The 20,036-nt window shown below is 41.0% G+C and overlaps 1 protein-coding gene across 2 annotated transcripts in view; it reads right to left on the bottom strand.

Annotated features, from left to right (window-relative positions):
• The window catches only part of SPTLC3 (serine palmitoyltransferase long chain base subunit 3), a 125,245-nt gene extending 105,446 nt beyond the window's left edge, over positions 1-19,799 (bottom strand). Inside the window, exon 1 of one of the 2 annotated variants that reach the window (XM_058181639.1) lies at positions 19,382-19,799. In XM_058181639.1, the coding sequence (XP_058037622.1) occupies positions 19,382-19,492 (111 nt within the window). In that variant the 5' untranslated portion in view covers positions 19,493-19,799. Of the gene's footprint in view, positions 1-18,695; positions 18,801-19,381 lie in introns of those variants that run through there. The other variant, XM_058181650.1, reaches the window with a different exon arrangement.
• Between the last annotated feature and the right edge of the window lie 237 nt (positions 19,800-20,036).

The following is a 20,036-nucleotide window of genomic DNA, read 5'->3' as shown; positions in this document are numbered from 1 at the left end:
TCCAGAAGGAGCCTCAAATTATGAACCATGTTCCATGGGGGAATACAGTTTCATCCAGAATGTTGCTAGAATTCAATATGAGCTTGTTTTACCTGATCCAGATTCTCACAGTTTCCAGGTACCGATTCGAAGGTACCGATACCTCATGGCATCCCTAGATTGACATGAAATGGCAACATATAATTGAGTGACACCAATTTTAGGGGATCAATGCTGCTGAAAGGTCTGACAAGAACAAGAGGTGCATACTCCTCCATCTGGATCTTAATGGTCATCTAGTGACTGACACTGCTTCAGTCCAACTGCCATCCAACCCACAGTGGATACAAGCACTTTTACCAATAAATAACCCTGAAAGTTCATGTGATGTGTCTACAGGCAATTTTTTTCCTGGCTCATTCTTCCCTCAAAAGTTCTCTGATTGCCAAAACTGCTGCTTTGCTGCTTTTATTGTAATGGTTTTATTGTACTGCTTTTATTGTAATGGTATCAACTTGATTGTCAGACCTAGTACTCAGTAAACCAAAAAGCTGTCAAGGACTGGCAAATTTGTAGGATTGCTAATAGGAGGTCAGGTAAGGCCAACACCCATTCTCCATGAGGGTGAGACCAGCAGTCAGGAATAGGACATACCAAAGCTGTTGTCCTAATGGGAAGGATCCGACCGATCCTGCGACCCCAATGCTGTAAGAACCCGTTGGAGGACCCGGCGGCCAAAAGCCGCCTCCACTGAGGAATAAACATCTAATTTGTAATGGCAGATAAATGTTGACAAGGATGCCCAGGTGGTGACCTAACATACCTCCTCCAAGGATGCCTGTGTAGCCCACGTGGCTGAAGTGGCCACGTTCCTGGTCGAGTGGGCCATGATACATCTAGGGGCGGGCAAGGCCTGTGCCTCATAGGCCTTAGCAATAGTTGCTCAAACCAGCATCCAAGTGTAGAAGAAGTAACCCTGTGACGCAGAAGGACACGCCTGGAAGGACACGAAAAGAGATTCCATCCTCTGGAGGGAGGAGGTCCTCTTAATATATATACAGAGAGCCTTCTGGACATCTTAGGTATGCCACGAACGTTCCAGGTGGTGGACAAGGTCAGGACAGAAATTGGGCAAGACCAATTCCTGAGACCAGTGGAACGCTGTGTTAATCTTATGGATGAATGTAGGATCTAAACGTGAGATGACCCTGTCCAAATGGAAGATACAAAGGTTGTTCCTGATTGAAAGGGCCACCAACTCCAAAATCCGGCAGGCCGATGTTGTGGCCACCAGAAATGCAACCTTATATGAGAGGAATTGGAGGCTGATCTCCCTCAGGGGTTCAAAGGGACCCCGGGTAAGGGCGGTTAACACCTTCGTAAGATCCCAAGTGGAATAACAATGAACAACGGGGGATTGTAGGTTAGTGGCCCCTCTGAGGAACTGTCTAATCTGAGGGAGCCATGAAAGGAAACCTGTGGACCTGCACGCCAAGATGGAGGAAAGGGCTGCTACCTGTCTCCGAAGTGTGTTTGGCGCCAATCATTCCTCGAGGCCATCTTGTAGGAATTCCAAGATGTGTGCCATGGAAGCCTCTGTGGGGACCAGGTCTTTCTTGGAACACCAGCCTCTGAAAGCCCGCCAAGTCGCATTGTAGATGCAGTTGATGGAGACCTGGCAAGAGGCCTGTATAGTGTCAATGACCTGGGGGACACATTGCTCCCTCTCAGTGGGCTCTGCTCAAGCGCCAGGTGGTCAGTTGGAACCACTGAGGATAAGGGTGGACCAACGCCCCCTGGCTGAGGGAAATCCTGTCCGGAGGGAACTGTCAGGGCCGAGCCACTGAAAGGGCCAACAGAGCCAGCAGCATTGGGCCAATGCGGAGCCAGCAGCAGAAGCTCTGCCCTCTCCTCCACCAGTTTCGTGATGACTTCGGAAATCAGAGGAAGGGGGGAAGGCATAAAGCAGGCCTCATGACCATGGGCTCTGCAAGGCGTCTACTCCCTCTACCCCCAGCATTGGGAATCTGGCAAAGAACCTGGTATTTGGTGGTTGTTCTAGGTGACAAATAGGTTGACTGTCGGGGTGCCAAAATGGTCTGTCAATTCCTGGAACAGGACCAGATGCAGGTGCCAGTCTGTGTGGTCGACTGAAGCTCAGCTGAGCAAGTCTGCCTGCACATTAGTCACTCCTGAGATGTGTGTAGCCTGTATGGACCGCAGATGAGTCTCTGCCCAGAGGCCCAACTGTTCAGCTTCCTGCATGAGGTGCTGAGGGTAGGTCCCTCCGAGGCAGTTTATGTGGGCCTTGGCAGCCACATTGTCTATCAGAATCAGAATGTCTCAATCGGTGATCCTGTCCTGAAATGCTATGAGAGCCAGGTGAATTGCCCAGAGCTCCAACCAATTGATGTTGTGGCTCAGATCCCACTGGCCCTGGGCCATCTGTGAGTTGAGGTGAGCTCCCCAACTGTAAAGGCTGGTGTCCGTTGTCAGGACAAGGCAGTGTGGTTCCCTGAATTCTCAGCCCCTGGTGACAGCCTGGGAGGTCTACCACCTGAGGGAATGGAGGACCTCTGGGGAAACCTGGACCCTGGACGGTGAAGTGCTCTGGTGCGTCTGTTGATATGGAAGGTCTGTTGATATGGAAGAAAAAAACACTGCAAAGCCCTGCAGTGGAGGCGTGCCCAGCGCACAATGCAGATGCAAGAGACCATCTTTCCCAGGAGCTGGGAGAGCAGAAGCAGGGAAATTAGGTCTCCCTACTCTGACCCTCCACACCAGGTCCGCTCTGCTCTCAATCGTATCAATGACCACCCCTAAATGTTGTATGTGAGTTGTAGGAATCCGCTGGCTGTTGGATCTGTTGATGGAGAAGCCGTGGTCTCATAAAAGCTGAAGTGTGGCGGTTCAGAGACATGAGGTCGAGAATTGCCCTCCAACCCCCTGAGGATTTCTGGATCATGAACAGGCAGGAATAAAACCCCTGTCCATGCTGCTCCCATGAAACCGGCTGTATGGTCTGAATGTTGAGATGTTTTAGGGCCAATTCCATCAGGAGCCATTTCGTCCTGTCCATTGATAGAGGGCAATGGATGAAAATACTCAGAGGGGTGGAGAGGAATTCCAGGGAGAGGCCTGACCTGACAATCTCCCTGACTCAAGTGTCCATGGTGGTGACCTCCCACTGACTGGCAAAAAGTATCAGATGGCCCCCAATGGGAGAGCTGGATGTGTGGTCAGCAGGAGCGTCGAAAGGATAGTCCTGGATGGTAATCCTGAGATCTGGAATAATGAGATACCCAGGATTCGGCCCTCTGTTGCATGCACGTTGCAATGCTGTGCTGGGTGGCATCAGAAATTAAAGCTGCCATGTTAGCAGGAATCTGAGGGTCCTCCTGCATGTCAGGCCGAAGGCCTGCGGCCCTAGGCGTAAAGGTAGCCTCAGTTGAGGAACCCCCTTGTCTGATAGACTGACCCAATGGGTATCCGTGGGGCCTGAATCTGGGAGAGGGCCAAACAGTAAATCACTGTTACTGGGTAGCAGAGGGGTTTGGGCCTCAGTATCAGGAGACCAGGTTGCCATGGCTAATTGCTTTGAGGGAACAGGTAGATCCTTCTCCTGTAGGGGAGACAGGCAGGGCTGTCTGCTCCGCCTCCTATAGGCCCCGGGTCCTCCTATCAGCCTCCTCAATGGCCTTCTCAATTGCCTTCTCGATGGCCCTGTGCCTTTTCCTGGCCTCCTTCTCCGAGGCCTTTGGGGCCTGCCTAGGAGGCTTAGCTGAGGGGTTGTGAGCTGTCTTTCCCTGCTTGAGGGAGCCTTGATCCCGAGGGCCCTGCTTCCTCCAAGGTACTGTGGTCTGCCTCAGTAAGGACCTGCAAAGCCCGTTTAGAAGGCTGAGCAGATGGGGCGGCTGCCATTTTGAAATTGCCTGAGGAGCCTCTAGTGACTAGGCCTCTATTGAGGCATGTGACAGAAGCCGGGTGCCCAGGAAAGAGGCTGAAGGCCCGGCTGCGAGCTGCATAGGGCTGATACAATTTAGGGGTGGGTACTCCGCCCCGCGAATCCCCATGGTGATCCTGGGGAAGTAACTCAATCATGGCCGGCCAGCCAGACCATGTGGCCAGTGTCCTGGTAGAGACAATTGGCAGCCGCTAGTACGATGGCGCGGTCTTACCGGTTTTCTCTCCTTTTGATTGTCCTGGCAAGCGTGATGCAAGGGAAAGCCACCTGGCGGGCTAGCACCACAGAAACACGCTTGTGAGCGCAGCCACAGACCACTGTCCTTCTCCTCTGGTCAAATGGGGTGGAAGCCTCCGATCCCCAAATGCAAGGCTTGGCAATTGGGGTAAGCCCGGGAGCCCCGTTGCAGTCACTTCATTGCCACTTAGCCTTCAGCGGGCTCCGGCTAGATCACCATTCACACTGGGAATGGCAAGGGGTCGACCAGCTCGTTTGGGGCCCCTGCACTGCACACACCATCCGGCGGCTGTCAGCAGTGTCGGGCTGAATTGCCCTTCACGCTAGCAAAGGGGGTGCTCAACCAGCAAGGCTGGGGGCTCCGTCTGATGGATCTGCTGCCGAGCAGCCTTCAGTGGGGTCAAACTGGATCACCTTTCATGCTGGAAAGGATGCTGGCTCAACCAGCAACTGGGAGCCAGACAAGAAGGTAATTGCTAGCAAACAACATCGGAATGGTTTGGCTCAGAAAAGCACGTCTATCTGGATCAGACTGAGTCTGAAAGCTGGGAAGCAAGAGGAAGAGGAAGAGCTTAACAGTTTGCAAATTCAAACCCATTACAGTTAACCCATTCCTCACTGCTGGTCCCACCTTCATGGAGAATAATAAAGGAAGACCAAACTAAGAAACAGACACCCTATGAGCCTAATGGTACTTTTATAAAAACAGCTACAATAACAGAATTTGCAATTCTGAATTACTATTCCACCTCTCCCTCTTCATGTGAATTGGGAGGGATGGTGTCTGAGGTGTTTTTGTAAATCTCTTTCTTGGCATAGACTCAAGCAGCTTTTGTCTGATCATTGCCTTGTTAATAGATCTTCCATAAGTTTGTCAAGGCCACCCTCTATACTCTACATCTAGATTATAAGCATTCTTTCCCAATTCAGAGTTTTCTTCTGAGAACCAAGAGAAAACACGTACCATTTACTGTTGCTTTTCAACTCAGATCTCAGTTGTACACACACTGAGTGGGCCTTCTCATCCACAAGTGAGTCATATATGAGAGATCGTATTATTCGCTAGCATTTAACTACAATATCTGCAAGCTAGCAAGTAAGACACATGGTTGCCACAATTCAAGGGTTGGAGCAACAGGCAAAAGATGTTTATTTTTTTCTCAATCTCTCTGGGAATCGTACCATCGATTCCTGACTTCCCATAGCTTCAGAATTTTGAGAATTGTTACACCTTTATTCAATGAATAATTATCTATTTTGGAAATATCCTGGCTACAATGATTTTAGGTAACCTTGATAAATAGTCACAAGTCAAGCAAACAAATGTTTCAGAGAAAAAACAAGCGAACATCTAAAATCCTAAGGCACCCTATTCATAGATAAAGCAACTCATCATAAATTCATGATAAATGCAATCTTGCAACTATGTTTAGGAATGTCTATAATTTTTTCAATCTTGCTTTATGAATATAATTACATAAACATGGTTCCCAGAAGTCTATAATAATAAATGAACTAAAAACCTAGGGCCTTAAGTTGTTAAGTTGGCAAGAGTTCTAATTATGAATTCTAGTGCTCTCCTGCATCATATTAATTAAATGAAGCAAGGAAACCATATACATTCATACTGTGATGTGAACTACAACAAAGTCCAAGGATCGATCTAATTCAACTTCTTCAAACTGAAAGAATGACAGGTAACTGCAGCTGACAGTTAACATACCATTACAAACACATCAATGATACCTTGCAGTAAAATGTGGTTGACAGATCTTCTGGGTAAATATTTCTAAAGCTATTATGATTTATACCACCTATGTATGCAGCTGGGCACAACAAGATACACTCTTCAATATAAGAAGCCAGTAATTATTAAGGAAAGCTGCATGGGAATCCTATCAACAGTATCTAAAAAGTTTAGCTTCCAGCCAACATCATACAAGAAAATTTGGTTTTTGCCCCAATGAACTCTGCCTTTTCTTTTTCCAACTGTCCTTCTTCATACCATCTCCAAAAGAATTCTGCAGTGCATCCAACCTCTAAAAAACTTGGAAAGTTCAGCAGGGAAGATTCTCCTAATAGTATCCAAGCAACCGGCTAACAGACATAGCTGGCAAATATTATTATTTTAAGAGGCGATGCTTTCCTTAATTATAAACAATGGAAAATCATTTTGGGGCTCAATATTACTAGATAGCATCAGATTCTTCCTTAGCAGCTCATTTAATATCTTTATGAACTTAAAGATAGCTTGTTGGAGATGAATGAAACTACTTTTGTACTTTGGAAACACAGACATGGATTCTTCAATGCCCCTATGATTAGATTATTATCTAAAATTTGGATTCTCCCATTTCATTGCATGATAGACACCAACTCATGGTATTACCACACATAACAGTCATAGTTAGACTGGTCAATGTCTTGATTACATTGCAATCACTTTCAATTCAAATGGTTATCTGATTAAATAGCATGCATTTAAGGATTTCAGATAAGGATCCAACAGTAACATAATTTATAGAAGTACTTAAAAGATATACCATAGATTAACTCACAAGTATATAATTTAACAGGTATGATACAAAAAATGATAAAGATGATACAGAAAGGAAAATATATTAAGGAACTAAGGCAATGTTACATTTGTTATAAAAAGCAAAGAGAAAAGCCTCTAAAACAAAAAACAAAGCCAGGCTAGTGGAAGCAGGTTGTCACAAATGACACATTTTATTGTACAAGCATTGTCCTTATGAGAAAATAGTGCCCAAAATATGTCACTGATCCATATCAAGGCTCAATGACCAATAAGACTATGGATCTAGACCTCTTTGAGACATGGAAGTTATCTTGGTAACCCTTGGGCCAGACACATTCAGCCCTAAACAAGCAGATTAAAAAAAATCAAACCCCCTCCCCTCCCTCTATTCATACATTGATAAACTTTGCTTTTAGAACTAGGTGAGTGTGGTCTAAAACAAGAAGATCCTGTGATTAAGTGAAAGAAAAGCAGTAAAGTTAAATGTATTAGCAATTTGTAATGACAATATACAAAATGTATATTGTGTAATATGGCCTTATGTAGTATGGAATATAAAGAAACTATAGTGCTTAGGTACAGAAATAAATGCTAGTGCAATTACATCAGCATGTGTAATTTGTTGCTTTCCTGACCATGGAAAGCAAGTTGGATTTTATGCAGAAGGACAGCAGACTTTTTCATCCTTCAAGAAAGAATGGGACAACTCATGTGGAGGAATTATATAACTATTTCATATGGAAGTCTCAAAGTCATCCAATGGAAAACATAAAAGGGACCCATCTATCATATTCGGTTGAGTTTTTTGTGCTGGAGGCGTTTTTCAGCAAAATTCATTATAGTCTATATTACCTTGGCAGGAGTGATGGATTTATTTCACCGTAAACTCTGAACTGACTCTGAGCAACCAAACTGGAATCCTCAATGCCAACAAAAGGTGTGATCAGAATTCAAAAGAGATGAAGACAATTCATTACTCTTCTGAAGATGTGACCACATCACACTTTCGACAGATTTCATTCATACCACTTAGAGTTGACTTTCATAACTTCAAACATTAAAAGAAATGTACAAGGCAAATATAAAATATCCAATCATAGGAAAGAGAAAGATTTGTCTCAGAAGACTTCCCTCAGAAACTCACCTCATCACACACATTTGGGCTTCTCCCCAAATTTGTTGTTGTTAGTTGTGAGGTCATGCCCGACCCATCGCAACCCCATGGACAACATTCCTCCAGGCCTTCCTGTCCTCTATCATCCCCTGGAGTCCATTTAAGCTCACACCTACTGCTTCAGTGATTCCATCCAGCCACCTCGTTCTCTGCTGCCCCCTTCTTCTTTTGCCCTCAATCTTTCCAAGCATTAGGCTCTTCTCCAGTGAATCTTTCCTTCTCATTAGGTGGCCAAAGTATTTGAGTTTCATCTTCAGGATCTGGCCTTCTAAAAAGCAGTCAGGGTTGATCTCCTCTAGGGCTGATCAGTTTGTTCACCTTGCAGTCCAAGGGACTCGCAGGAGTCTTCTCCAGCACCAGAGTTCAAAGGCCTCAATTCTTTTGCGCTCAGCCTTTCTTATTGTCCAGCTTTCACAGCCATATATTGCAACTGGGAAAACCATAGCCTTGACTATACGCACTTTTGTTGGCAGGGTGATGTCTCTGCTTTTTAGTATGCTGTCTAGATTTGCCATAGCTTTCCTCCCCAGGAGCAAGCGTCTTTTAATTTCTTAACTGTAGTCCCCATCTGCAGTGATCTTGGAGCCCAGGAAAATAAAATCTGTCACTACCTCCATTTCTTCCCCATCTATTTGCCCGGAATTGAGAGGACCAGATGCCATGATCTTGGTTTTCTTAATGTTGAGTTTTAAGCCAACTTTTGCATTCTCCTTCTTCACCCTCATCAAGAAGTTGTTTAGTTCCTCTTCACTTTCTGCTATTAGAGTAGTATCAGCTGTATATCTGAGGTTGTTGATATTTCTCCCGGCAATCTTAACTCCAACTTCTGATTCATTTAGCCCTGCCTTTCTCATGATGTGCTCTGCATATAAGTTAAATATGCAGGGTAACAGTATACAGAGTTGCCGGACTCCTTTCCCAATTTTGAATCAATCAGTGGTTCTGTATCCAGTTCTCACTTTTGCTTTTTGACCCGCATATAGATTTCTCAAGAGACAAATAAGATGATCTGGTACTCCCATCTCTTCAAGAACTTGCCGCAATTTGTTGTGAGCCACACAATCAAAGGCTTTAGCATAGTCAATGAAGCAAAAGTAGATGTTTTTCTAGAACTTCCTACCTTTCTCCATGATCCAGCGTATGTTAGCAATTTGATCTCTAGTTCCTCTGCCTCTTCAAAATCCTGCCTGTACTTCTGATAGTTCTCAAACCACATACTGCTGGAGCCTAGCTTGTAGGAGTTTGCACATAACTTTACTAGCATATGAAATGAGTGCAATGGGGCGATAGTTTGAACATTCTTTGGCATTGCCTTTTTTGGAATTGGTATATAAACTGACCTTTTCCAATCCTGTGGCCACTGTTGAGTTTTCCAAATTTGCTGGCAAATTGAGTGTAGCACTTTTACTGCATTGTCTTTTAAGATTTTGAATAGCTCAGCTGGAATACTGTCCCCTCTACTAGCTTTGTTATTGCTCAGTTTTCCTAAGGCCCATTTGACTTCACATTCTAAGATGTCTGGCTCAAAGTCAGTGACCATCCCACTGTGGTTATTAGGGACATTAAGCTCTTTTTTTATAGTTCTTCCGTGTAATTTTGCCACCTCTTCTTAATCTCTTTTGCCTCTTTTAGGTCCCTGCCATTTTGGTCCTTTACTGTCCAAATGCTTTCTCCCCAAATGCTTTCCTCCAAATGTATGGCTCTAAAATAGCTTCCTTTAACACTCATCAAGCTTATCTTATCTTATCTCATTGCAGTACAATTTTGTAATTGCAATGTGTTTTTAGTCCTCTCTTCCTCAGTAGTAACCAAACTCAAAATAGCCCTATCAGCTTCAAGAAGTTCTTAAAACGAAAACTAATTTAAAACCACATGAAGAAAAATTGTAATATCCATCTTAGAATTTTTCTTCTCCTCTGTGAATGACAAGGAGTGGGAGGAAACTGAGAAATAGGGCAAGGTTTCATGAGAAGGATTAAAGCCTTACCAACTGTTGGCAGGCCAGGCAGAAAAGCAAAGTTGGTTGGAATTCTCCTGACTTAATCTCTTTGAGCAGAAGACAGAATATTATTGTCAGAACCGAAGTTACAGATCGAATGGACTTTTGATCCTTTCCCAAGGGAAAGTAATGAAGACAGCACTCTACATCTCTTACTATTAAGCAACTCAATTGGTATTGTCTTTCATTGAAGTATCCATGCTCCTTCTAATCCACACTGATCTTAGTAATGGTGAATGCTGTGGTATAGTACTGATCATACTGATCACACTGTACTATAAAACTGAATACCACAGAAGAACATAGATTTTCAACATTCCATGGCAGTTTGCCATCCAATTTCATAATCCCTCACTCCCTTCCCCCATCTAGCAGCACCCACTTACCTGGGAAGGAAGATTTTCAATGTTTCCTGTCAAATTCCCACAAGGAAGTTCAATGGGGAAGCTGGCAGGAAGTTGGAAGTCACTTCCACGTCCATTGCTTTTTTGCCCATGCTTGGTCATTATTTTTCTCTTTAGGCAAAGAAATAACTCTAAAACAATGTCCTAATTAGGCACAATTAGGTTGTCCAGTACACTGTTAAAACTCAGAAGAACATAACTGTCTCCATTAAGAGTTGTTGGTCTGGTTTGTCTGCATACCAAGTCTCCAGGAATCCCCTAACATTTTGGATTTAGCTTGGTCTAGGATGCTCACAGTTTCCCAGTTTAAACTATGGTTGTCTATGTGTTATGAAATTAAGGAGTTTCATCATCGTGTCTTCTGATTGCTAGTTGATGTTCATGGATGTAGTCTGCTAGATTTCTGCCTGTCATAAATAATGGCTGTTAACAGTCTCTATATTATATGTTGTATATTAGTCCTGTCTTTTTTCTACTTGGGCTACTGGATTTTTTGATTTACTGCACATAAGATGTTTTGGGTGACTTTAGTTGGTTTGTGTGCTCTGATGATGGCATTGTGTTGTAATAGTCTCTTGACTGTTTCTGTGATATTTTTCATGTATGGCAGTGTTATACTCTGCTTGTGTTGGTTGCGCTGTAGTGGGTCGAGCATCAGGCACTTTTTGATAAAGTTGCATGGATATCCACTTTGTTGGAAGATATTGTATAGGCAGTCTGTTTCCTTTTTTTGATGCTCCGGGTTGTTGCAGTAAATTTGTGTAATGTTCTTATATAGCTCCTTTTGCAGGAAGTTGGGTTCTTTGTTTGCTGATGGAATATTTAGTTAGTGTGCCTGGTTTTTGATAGACTTGTGTTTCTAATTTGCTGATGAGGATATTCAGAAAGGGGCAGTGTGTTGTTTTCTTTTTCTCTTCTGAATTGTATTACTTTGAAGATGCTGTTGATTGCTTCATGTGTCTTCTCTAACTGTTCCTTTTATTATGACAAAGGTGTCATCCAGATACCAGAGCCATACTTTTGGTTTTATCTGACGGAAGGCTATGGTTTCTAGATGCTGCATTACAGTATCTGCTATGATGCTGAGAGTGGTGATCTCATGGATGTTTCTCTATTTTGTTGGCATATTTATCCATGAAACTAAAAGTAGGTTGTAAGACAGAGGTTGCTGAGGTGATTCTGAGCAGTTTGATCTTAGTGTATTTGGTTAGGTTAGGTAGGTTGTGAAATTCTGGTGCCATGGATTCTTTCTCTAGTTCTGAGGTCTATGGAAGTAGAGTGCTGTGTGATCAAACGAAATCATAATCTCATCTTTGGAGGCCTTATACTGGGAAGTTGATGGAATATTCACTTCTCAAATTGAAAAGCATACAGATACATGGGTAGACAAACCCTGCATAAAGTGCACCTCTGAATAAAGTGATACTAAGATAGATGATATACAAAGAGATATGCAGCAAAGAAAAAATATGGTTACTGCAGGATTTGGCTCTGCAGATGGGGACATTATTTTATTTTATATATATATATGTGTGTGTGTGTGTGTGTGTGTGTGTGTGTGTGTGTGTGTAGGTCTTTGGTTATTCGGGTTTTCTCCCACGTAAAATTGGAAGTGTCTTGGTGACATTTCGACGAAATCCCATTCGTCATCATCAGGCTAGGTGTTTACAGCTTAGTGCTTCTAGAAATGTGTGATGGCAGCTGTTTCTTCCTTTTAACTGCTAATGGGGGTTTGAACTGATTGGTTGGGAGCTTGGCTGTGTTCTGATTGGGTGGAGGTGTGTTCTGATTGGTTGGGGGTTTGGCTGTGCTCTGATTGGATGGTGGGGTTGGCTGTGCTCTGATTGGATGGGGGTGTTCTGTTTGGGGGGGGCTTGCTTGTGCTCAGGTTGGTCTGAGATGCAGGGGGATTTGAGCTGCTGGGCTGCATTGCTATTGTTTGGCTTTGCGTTCGTGGTCGTGCTACATCTTCATGGTGGATGTCAGTCTGCTGCATGTATGGATTGGAGGGGTTTGAAATGGCTAACGATGCAGCTGCATATAAAATTCTATATATTTGTAAGATTAATGGCTGTGGTATGGAACATTATGTATTACCTGCAATTTCAGAGAGAGACTTGGTTGAATAACTAGAGGTCCATTAGCTACATAAACCATTAAAAATTGTTTGTTTATTTGCATGGATTACATCATGCAGGATCAAGCGCCTGTGATTGCCATAGATAGATAGATAGATAGATAGATAGATAGATAGATAGATAGATAGATAGATAGATAGATAGATAGATAGATAGACAGACAGACAGATAGGAACAAAGTTAACTATTTTGCATATGCTCACTATCACTTACATTGAGTGACATCTGCAGTAACAAAAACTATAAATCCCAAAGTGGGGTGGAATGCATCAACTGGCTTATTTGATTGATTGATTTCTGTCACCAGGGGAGTGAGGGGTTATTTTTTGCTATTGTTTATATGTTGGGTTTCTAGCTTCGTAAGCTGCCCAGAGTCACTGAGAGTGCGTTGGATAGCCATATACATTTTCTTAAATAAATAATATAATAATCCACTAATAAATAATAAAATAATTTCATAAAATGTGACAAGAAGCAAATTCACCTGTAGAAATCCTATCCAAACTGAAAATATTCAGTTCCTGTGTTTCATATAGTATAACATTGCAGTGTTGCTTCATTTGGGATACTCAGAATATTACATTCAATTCTGATAATTTATTTAACATACTTACTAACTCACATACTTACTAACATACAAGCTGAAAGGAACATAGAATAAAAAATTCAAGCAATCAAGAAGTTAAAGTAAAATCCTATTTGAATCAAACTCAATTATATCCATGTTGCTTTCTTGTCAATAATACAATAAAGTAATTTGTCACTGCTTTTGTATGCATTTTTTTTTTCAATTTCACACTCTAATCTACAGTAGTTTGGGGATTTCTGGTGATCTCATACTGACAAAGGTTATTTGCTTAGCTCAAGATTGAATGGATGCTGTTACCTGATGTTAATTGATCAAGCAGTTAAATATTCCCTATTGAGGACAGGCTGAATTTTAGTTAAAGCTTTGGGGATTTTGGGAAGAGACCACAGAGTCAGGTAGTGCATTCCAGGCATTAACAACTCTGTTACTGAAGTCATATTTTCTGCAATCAAGATTGGAGCAGTTCACATTAAGCTTAAATCTATTGTGTGCTCGTGTATTGTTGTGATTGAAGCTGAAGTAGTCTTCAACAGGAAGGACATTGTAGCAGATGATTCTATGAGTTAAACTCAGGTCATGTCGAAGGTGGCTGAGTTCTAAATTTTCTAAACCCAGGATTTCAAGGCTGGTGGCATGAGGTATTTTGATGTAATCAGAGGAGTGGAGAACTCTTCTTGTAAAATATTTCTGGACACGCTCAATTGTATTAATGTCCGAAATGTGGTATGGGTTCCAGACAGGTGAGCTGTATTCAAGAATTGGTCTAGCGAATGTTTTATATGCTCTGGTTAGTAGTGCAGTGTTTCTGGAGAAGAAGCTACGCAATATTAAGTTTACAACTCTTAAAGCCTTTTTTGCGATGTAGTTGCAGTGGGCTTTGGCACTTAGATCATTTGATATGAAAACTCCAAGGTCTTTAATGGGGTGGGGGTCATCTACAAGGTAATGACCATCAAGCTTGTATTTAGTGTTGAGATTCTTTTTCCAATGTGTAAGACAGAGCATTTACTGGTTGAGATTTGGAGTTGCCAAGTTTTTGACCATTCTGACACAAAGTCAAGGTCTTTTTGAAGGGTAGCTGTATTGTTGGTAGTGTTGAATAGTTAACATCGTCAGCGAAGAGAACACAATTACTTATAATATGGTAATTGTGTTCTCTTCGCTGACGATGTTAAACTATTAACAATATATAAACTATCAAAAAGACCTTGACTTTGTGTCTGAATGGTCAAAAACCTGGCAACTCCAAATCTCAACCAGCAAATGCTCTGTCTTACACATTGGAAAAAAGAATCTGAACACTAAATACAAGCTTGATGGTCATTACTTTGTAGATGACCCCCCACCCCGTTAATTTTATTTTGATGAATTTTAATTTGATAACTGGAGGAGGATTGAATACAAAAGATTAAAAAGAAACAGTACTACACAGGATATGTGATTTCTAAAACCTATGCACCTACACTTTAATTTGCTTTAAATTACATTTTAGTCAGGCAAATGGAATTACTAGATAGCAAACACAGTGGGGAGATCAACTACCTTCTTTTTGTTTTGTGAAATTCATAAAATAATGAATTGACAGGTTTGGTGAACAATTTTAATCTCCAGTATATTGTCCTATCTTGGTGATGGATTAAAGGGACTTTTCAGGGAATGCCACTAGTTGCATTTGTCCTTTCAAATATCGAATAGAATTCCTTCCCTAATGGGTGGGTAAGATTACAGATGTAATCCATCATATATGAGAAGCCCAGAAAATTAAGAGAATTTATGACGCACCTTATTCATATATGTCCAATGGCTAAACTAAAATCAAACAAACTATGTATTATTTTAGCATACTATCTATAATCCATAGCATTAAACTAAGCATAATGAGATTTAATGTAATATTTGTATGAACACATTTGAAATTTGTCATGGATTATAATATAATATAGGGCCTATCCTCTATCATATTAGGTTTTGGTGTTGATGATCTTAATCCAAACATAGGTGCAGCCAAGACATAAAATAGGTTCAGAAAGAGGATTAAATTATGAAATGGGAGTGCTAAGCTTTTATGAAGGTTAGGACCTATTTTGTCAATTGACATCGCTCAAAAAACATAAAAGCACCACTTTCTAGAAGCTGCAAAAAGGTATTCTATTTTTCATGCATAATGCTAAGCCACAGTCATGCTTTATACCAAATTTTAACCAAATTCTACTAAACAAAAGTCTAACACATTTTCTGAGGTGAAGAAATACAATGGAAGGGAAACACTGAGTTTCAGATAGAAGACAATGGTATTTAGGTCTCCTTCCCAATAACGCCTCATGGGTGAGGCAAAACAAAATATAATAAAAAAATGCACTTTTATCTGAAAACTTCCTTTATCTTACTGCATTAATACTACAACATGATTTCCATCGGGATTTCCCCCTTGGGAGAGGATGATGCTATTAACCTTCAATAAGAAACCTTCCTCATACTCAGCAGTGTTTGATAACTGCAGCCCAGTTTACAAACTTCTTTTTGAGTGAACATTTTTAGATTCAACTGTAGAAAATTTGAGAGAAAGCAGATTACATGGTCCCTTTTCAGTCATGATGTTGAGCTGCACATGGGATGGAAACAACATTGATTGCTCCAATGGATGGCCTTTATTGGGACCCTGATATGGGAACGTGTTGGGAAAGTTCCCCTTCTTGTCCTATGTGACCAATTTGTAGATTCTGATACTGTCCACCATGGTATCCTTCTGTGGATTCAGTGCAGTGTTCTGAAGTGGATCCATTCCTATCTCAGTAGACACTTTCAGTAGAAAGTGGTACTGGGAGAAGAAAGACTGGGGACTCAGAGAGACTAATCCTTACCATTTGTTCTTTAGTATTTTTTTGACACCATTTTCAGATGTCATCCTTCAGTTTAGAGCATGATACAACCAATATGTTGATATTCAGCTTTATACTTCTACCCTGGATCTACTAGAGATGTTGCTGAAAGCTTATCCTAGTGCCTGCAAGCTGCTGAGTTTTGGATAGGAGGAAACAGGCTAAAGTTGAACCCTAGCAAGATGGAATTACTGTTTGCTCATTCTGGTTTCTGTCATTTGTTGAATGGATAGCTAGTGTTCAAAAGGCAGATTTATTTGCTGGATTTATGAGATTTAGAAGATGCCTGGTTTCATAATAATTCTACAAAATAAGAATAAAAGGAAAGCAATAAAAACATACTTTCTCTAACGCACAAGGATTAACAACAGGGCTTCACAAACACCTTACTCTAGGAGCCTCGGAGAACAGCCATTTTTTTAAAGACTTTCAAAACATCATGACAGTGGGATGGATGCTTGTGGCTGGGAAGACTTATAGGTGAGCCGTTTTCAGCCCTCTTTTTTGCAGGTTGATTCAGCTATGGTGATGCAAGTCCTTGTGACCTATGCAATTACAGTATTATAATGTGCCCTTCATAGAGTTGCTTCTGAAGACTATTTAGAAGCTATAGTTAGTCCAAAATACAGTAGATCACTTGTTAACATACGCTACTTTGCCATGATCAATATTATACTATACTGTGGGTCCTGCAATGGTTACCAGCATCCAGGTGCAATTCGAAGTATTAGTTATGACTTACAAAAAAGCCATTGTAGTTTTGTATTTAGGTAATTTCAGGATCACCTATTTAAATTCTATCAAGGTGATCCTCCCAGGAAAAGGGGTTCATAGTATCCTAACATCCATTAGGTGAGGAAGTCTAAAGCCAGAAAACAGTTCTTTTCTTTCATGGAACTAATGTATGGAACACTCGGAACAGACTCCCTCTAGAAGATGGGCAGGCCCATCTCTATAGCATTCTATTATTATTTATCATACAATTTTTTATCTGGTATCTTACTATAAGCTGCTATGAAGATTTGACAAGATTCCAGTATTACTTTGTAAATTTAGTAAATACGTAATTTGTATGGTTACCTACACTGTTGTTGCTGTAGAAAGTTCAAAATTTGGGCTAGCCAGTTTCAGGGAACATGCACTGAGAGAGTTACCCTAACCTGTAACTGAAGAAACTCCAAGACACCTTTGTCAGTTGTGACCAAAGAACAAGAGTTTGTATTTCCAGCAAACTATAATTCTTTTAAAACCAGCATTAACAATAGTTAAATAGCATTCAGAATTTCAACCATATAAGTTTGTTTGTACAGTGACAGTCTAGAACTTACAAAAACCAACTAAAGATCTAATGCTGCCTTATGTGATAAGGTTAAGTAGTAACCTAAACATATGACTATTAGGTTATGGGAAGTCCTTAATTTTCATTCTTTCTGTATTCTTCCCCCTAGTTAGGCAACTAACACACATAATTTGAGAACAATATTTTCAAAATAACTCAGTAACTAAATTAAACAATTTAACTGTAAATTTAATAAATAAAAAAATAAATAAACTAAAATGTCCTGAATATTTTTTAAAAATTCAGCAGTTATTGAAGTAAACTTTGGCTAGTTAGTCGGTAAATAAGTTTATATAAACCTTTAATATTTATAAATATTTCAACATAAATTTCAGATTCCTTTCTTCTAAACAGCATATGTAAAAATATTTTTCCATTAATGCATATTTAAATCATGAATATACTTATGGCACACTGAATATAGATACATTTACATAGTATTATGTACAATAAATTGATGGTTTTTATAACAAACATTTCAGGTGATATAAGAAACTGTTAACTCTAATAAAGGAAACAAAATATTATTATACAAACAGACACTATTGAGTCCAACTGCATTACTGTTTTTACAGAAAATTCCATTATTTTTCCAGAAGACAGTTTGATTCTTTCAGATGAACTAGGGAAATACCCATTTCTTTAGGAATACTATAAGACGAAACCTCTAAATCGGAATAGTCTATTAGGAATTTGCTCTAAACTACTTTGCATTTGCAAAACATTAATTTATCAAATATTATTTTGCTTCCTATAACCGCTTTAGTATGTTATGTATTATATTACACTATATGCTTGTTTCTCTAAGGTATACCATCATTCTTCCCCTTTTTTTACCCCCAAGCAATTACCACTCACAGAAACTCCTTGGGTCAGGCCCTGTGTGGATCTGTTTAATAAGTCATAGTAAAATTTTGGTATCATCAAGATAGGAAATACTTACGTACAAGGTCAAGTCTGAACAATTTAGTCAGCAGCAGCCGTTATTTCACCAGACATATTTAGCAATGTCAGGAAAGATGGAACAAGCCACTAACTTAAGAAAGGACACTCCGCCTCAGGTAAGAGAGCCCCTGAGTGGCTAGTTCATTTCTAGCCTCTTCAGCTATTGACTGATAAGTAAAGAAATGCTATTTTTTTTACCTCAAAGGAAAGGACTGCAACTCAGCAGTGGACACACTAGGTTTCTGGTCCAACCTCTCATTTTAAGGAGAAAGATTTTTTTCTGAGGACTTCTAGAGAGCTGCTTACTAGCCATTATATCACTAGCATTCACGCTCTTCAAACCTGATCCCATCTTTGGATCATTTGGGGCAGCAAGAGGAGGGGAAGCAAATAATTTTGTATTACATATTTATGAATTAGGATGTGCGCCAACCCTGAGCATCAAACCACCAGTTTAAGGTCAATGACAGCGGTTTACAATAATCAAAATAGTTAATAAGTTAACTGACCTGCGATCAAGGATACCACATTCCACCTTTTTCCTCACTCCAACTAAACCTTTCAAAAATCACATCTTGTATTAGAAAATAACCCCCAAAACTGAGACAGTCTTGCTTCTCCAACCATTGCCAAGACCTGTTTGTCAAGATGACACCTGAAAAACCCGTCAGGAAGCAACTGAGAGGTGTGACTACCAGTGAAAAGTTGAAATTGAGGAAGATAAGTGAAAGACGCCAGTAATACCTCAACATAAAGAAGATACTATCAGTTTACTCACAACGGAGATGAGCAGAGAAGCGAGCTGGTACCTGAAACAACCTACAAAAGCATCTCACTTGCACAGACCGATGGTGAATTTGCAAATCGGTGCCAAAAAACACATAATTGACCTGGCATTTATGAGAAAGGATTCGAAGTTTGTTTTTTTAAGGAGCAATTAATAATGTTATACAGGTTTTACGATGAAAGATGAAAGGGAGAACCATTAAATTATCCGCAATGAATGAGAAAAAGGGGAATGAGTTCTTCCCGGCTTGCTTTAGGCAACCACATCCCGCGGGTTGAAAAACTCTTTAAGGCCAGGAAAGAGGGACAGACGGTACATCTAAAAAGTTTCCATTAAAATAACGGCGAAAAAAAATAATAATCAAAAGGCAGGCAAGTTGGGGAGCCGGTCCTGGAATGTAGCGCTTACCTTAGTTTCCTTAACCACGCCGTTTTTTTTGTGGATCCCGTGTTTTAAGAAATTATTTTTTTTCTGACGACAGTGTAGATGTCCATTGGAGAGACCTTTCGGGTGAGCCATTTGCTTTAAACACACACCAGGTTTCTAGTCCCTTAGGAACGCCTCGGTACTTCAAACTTCAAAAAGCTGAGCAACAACAACAACAACAACCCCCCCGATTCCTTCAGAAAGACCTATAGAAAGATATCCAACTGGTCCGGATGGCTGATCGAGGAGATGTGGTTTTTTTGTTTTTTGTTTTAAAATCACTTCATACAATCTCAACCACTTAAAAGGCAAACTCTCTCCGTAGTCCCAGGGAGCGAAAACGGCAAAACGTGAATTGACTGAAATCGCAAGGCGTAGAGCCCATGCTGTTGCTGAGCGCACCGAGCTGTGACTCGAGAGGAATTAGCGAAGCTGCTAAAAAGGAGGGCGGAGAAGAAGGCGGGAACGCTTCGAGGCAGGCTGGCTGGCTGCTTGCTAAAGGACTTAAAATGCGCAAAGCTGACTTGGTTCAGGGCGCTCCGCGCGCCTGTAAATATTTTCACATTGAATCTTAAAAGGCTTGCTCTACTTGTAGGGCGAGGAATCTGCAGGGAGAAGCCTCCCTTTTCACTCTCTC

Source organism: Ahaetulla prasina, chromosome 1, assembly GCF_028640845.1.
Source record: "Ahaetulla prasina isolate Xishuangbanna chromosome 1, ASM2864084v1, whole genome shotgun sequence".
Classification (NCBI taxonomy): domain Eukaryota; kingdom Metazoa; phylum Chordata; class Lepidosauria; order Squamata; family Colubridae; genus Ahaetulla; species Ahaetulla prasina.
Note: the sequence above shows the minus strand (reverse complement) of the source record. Positions and strands in the feature narration are given on the sequence as shown.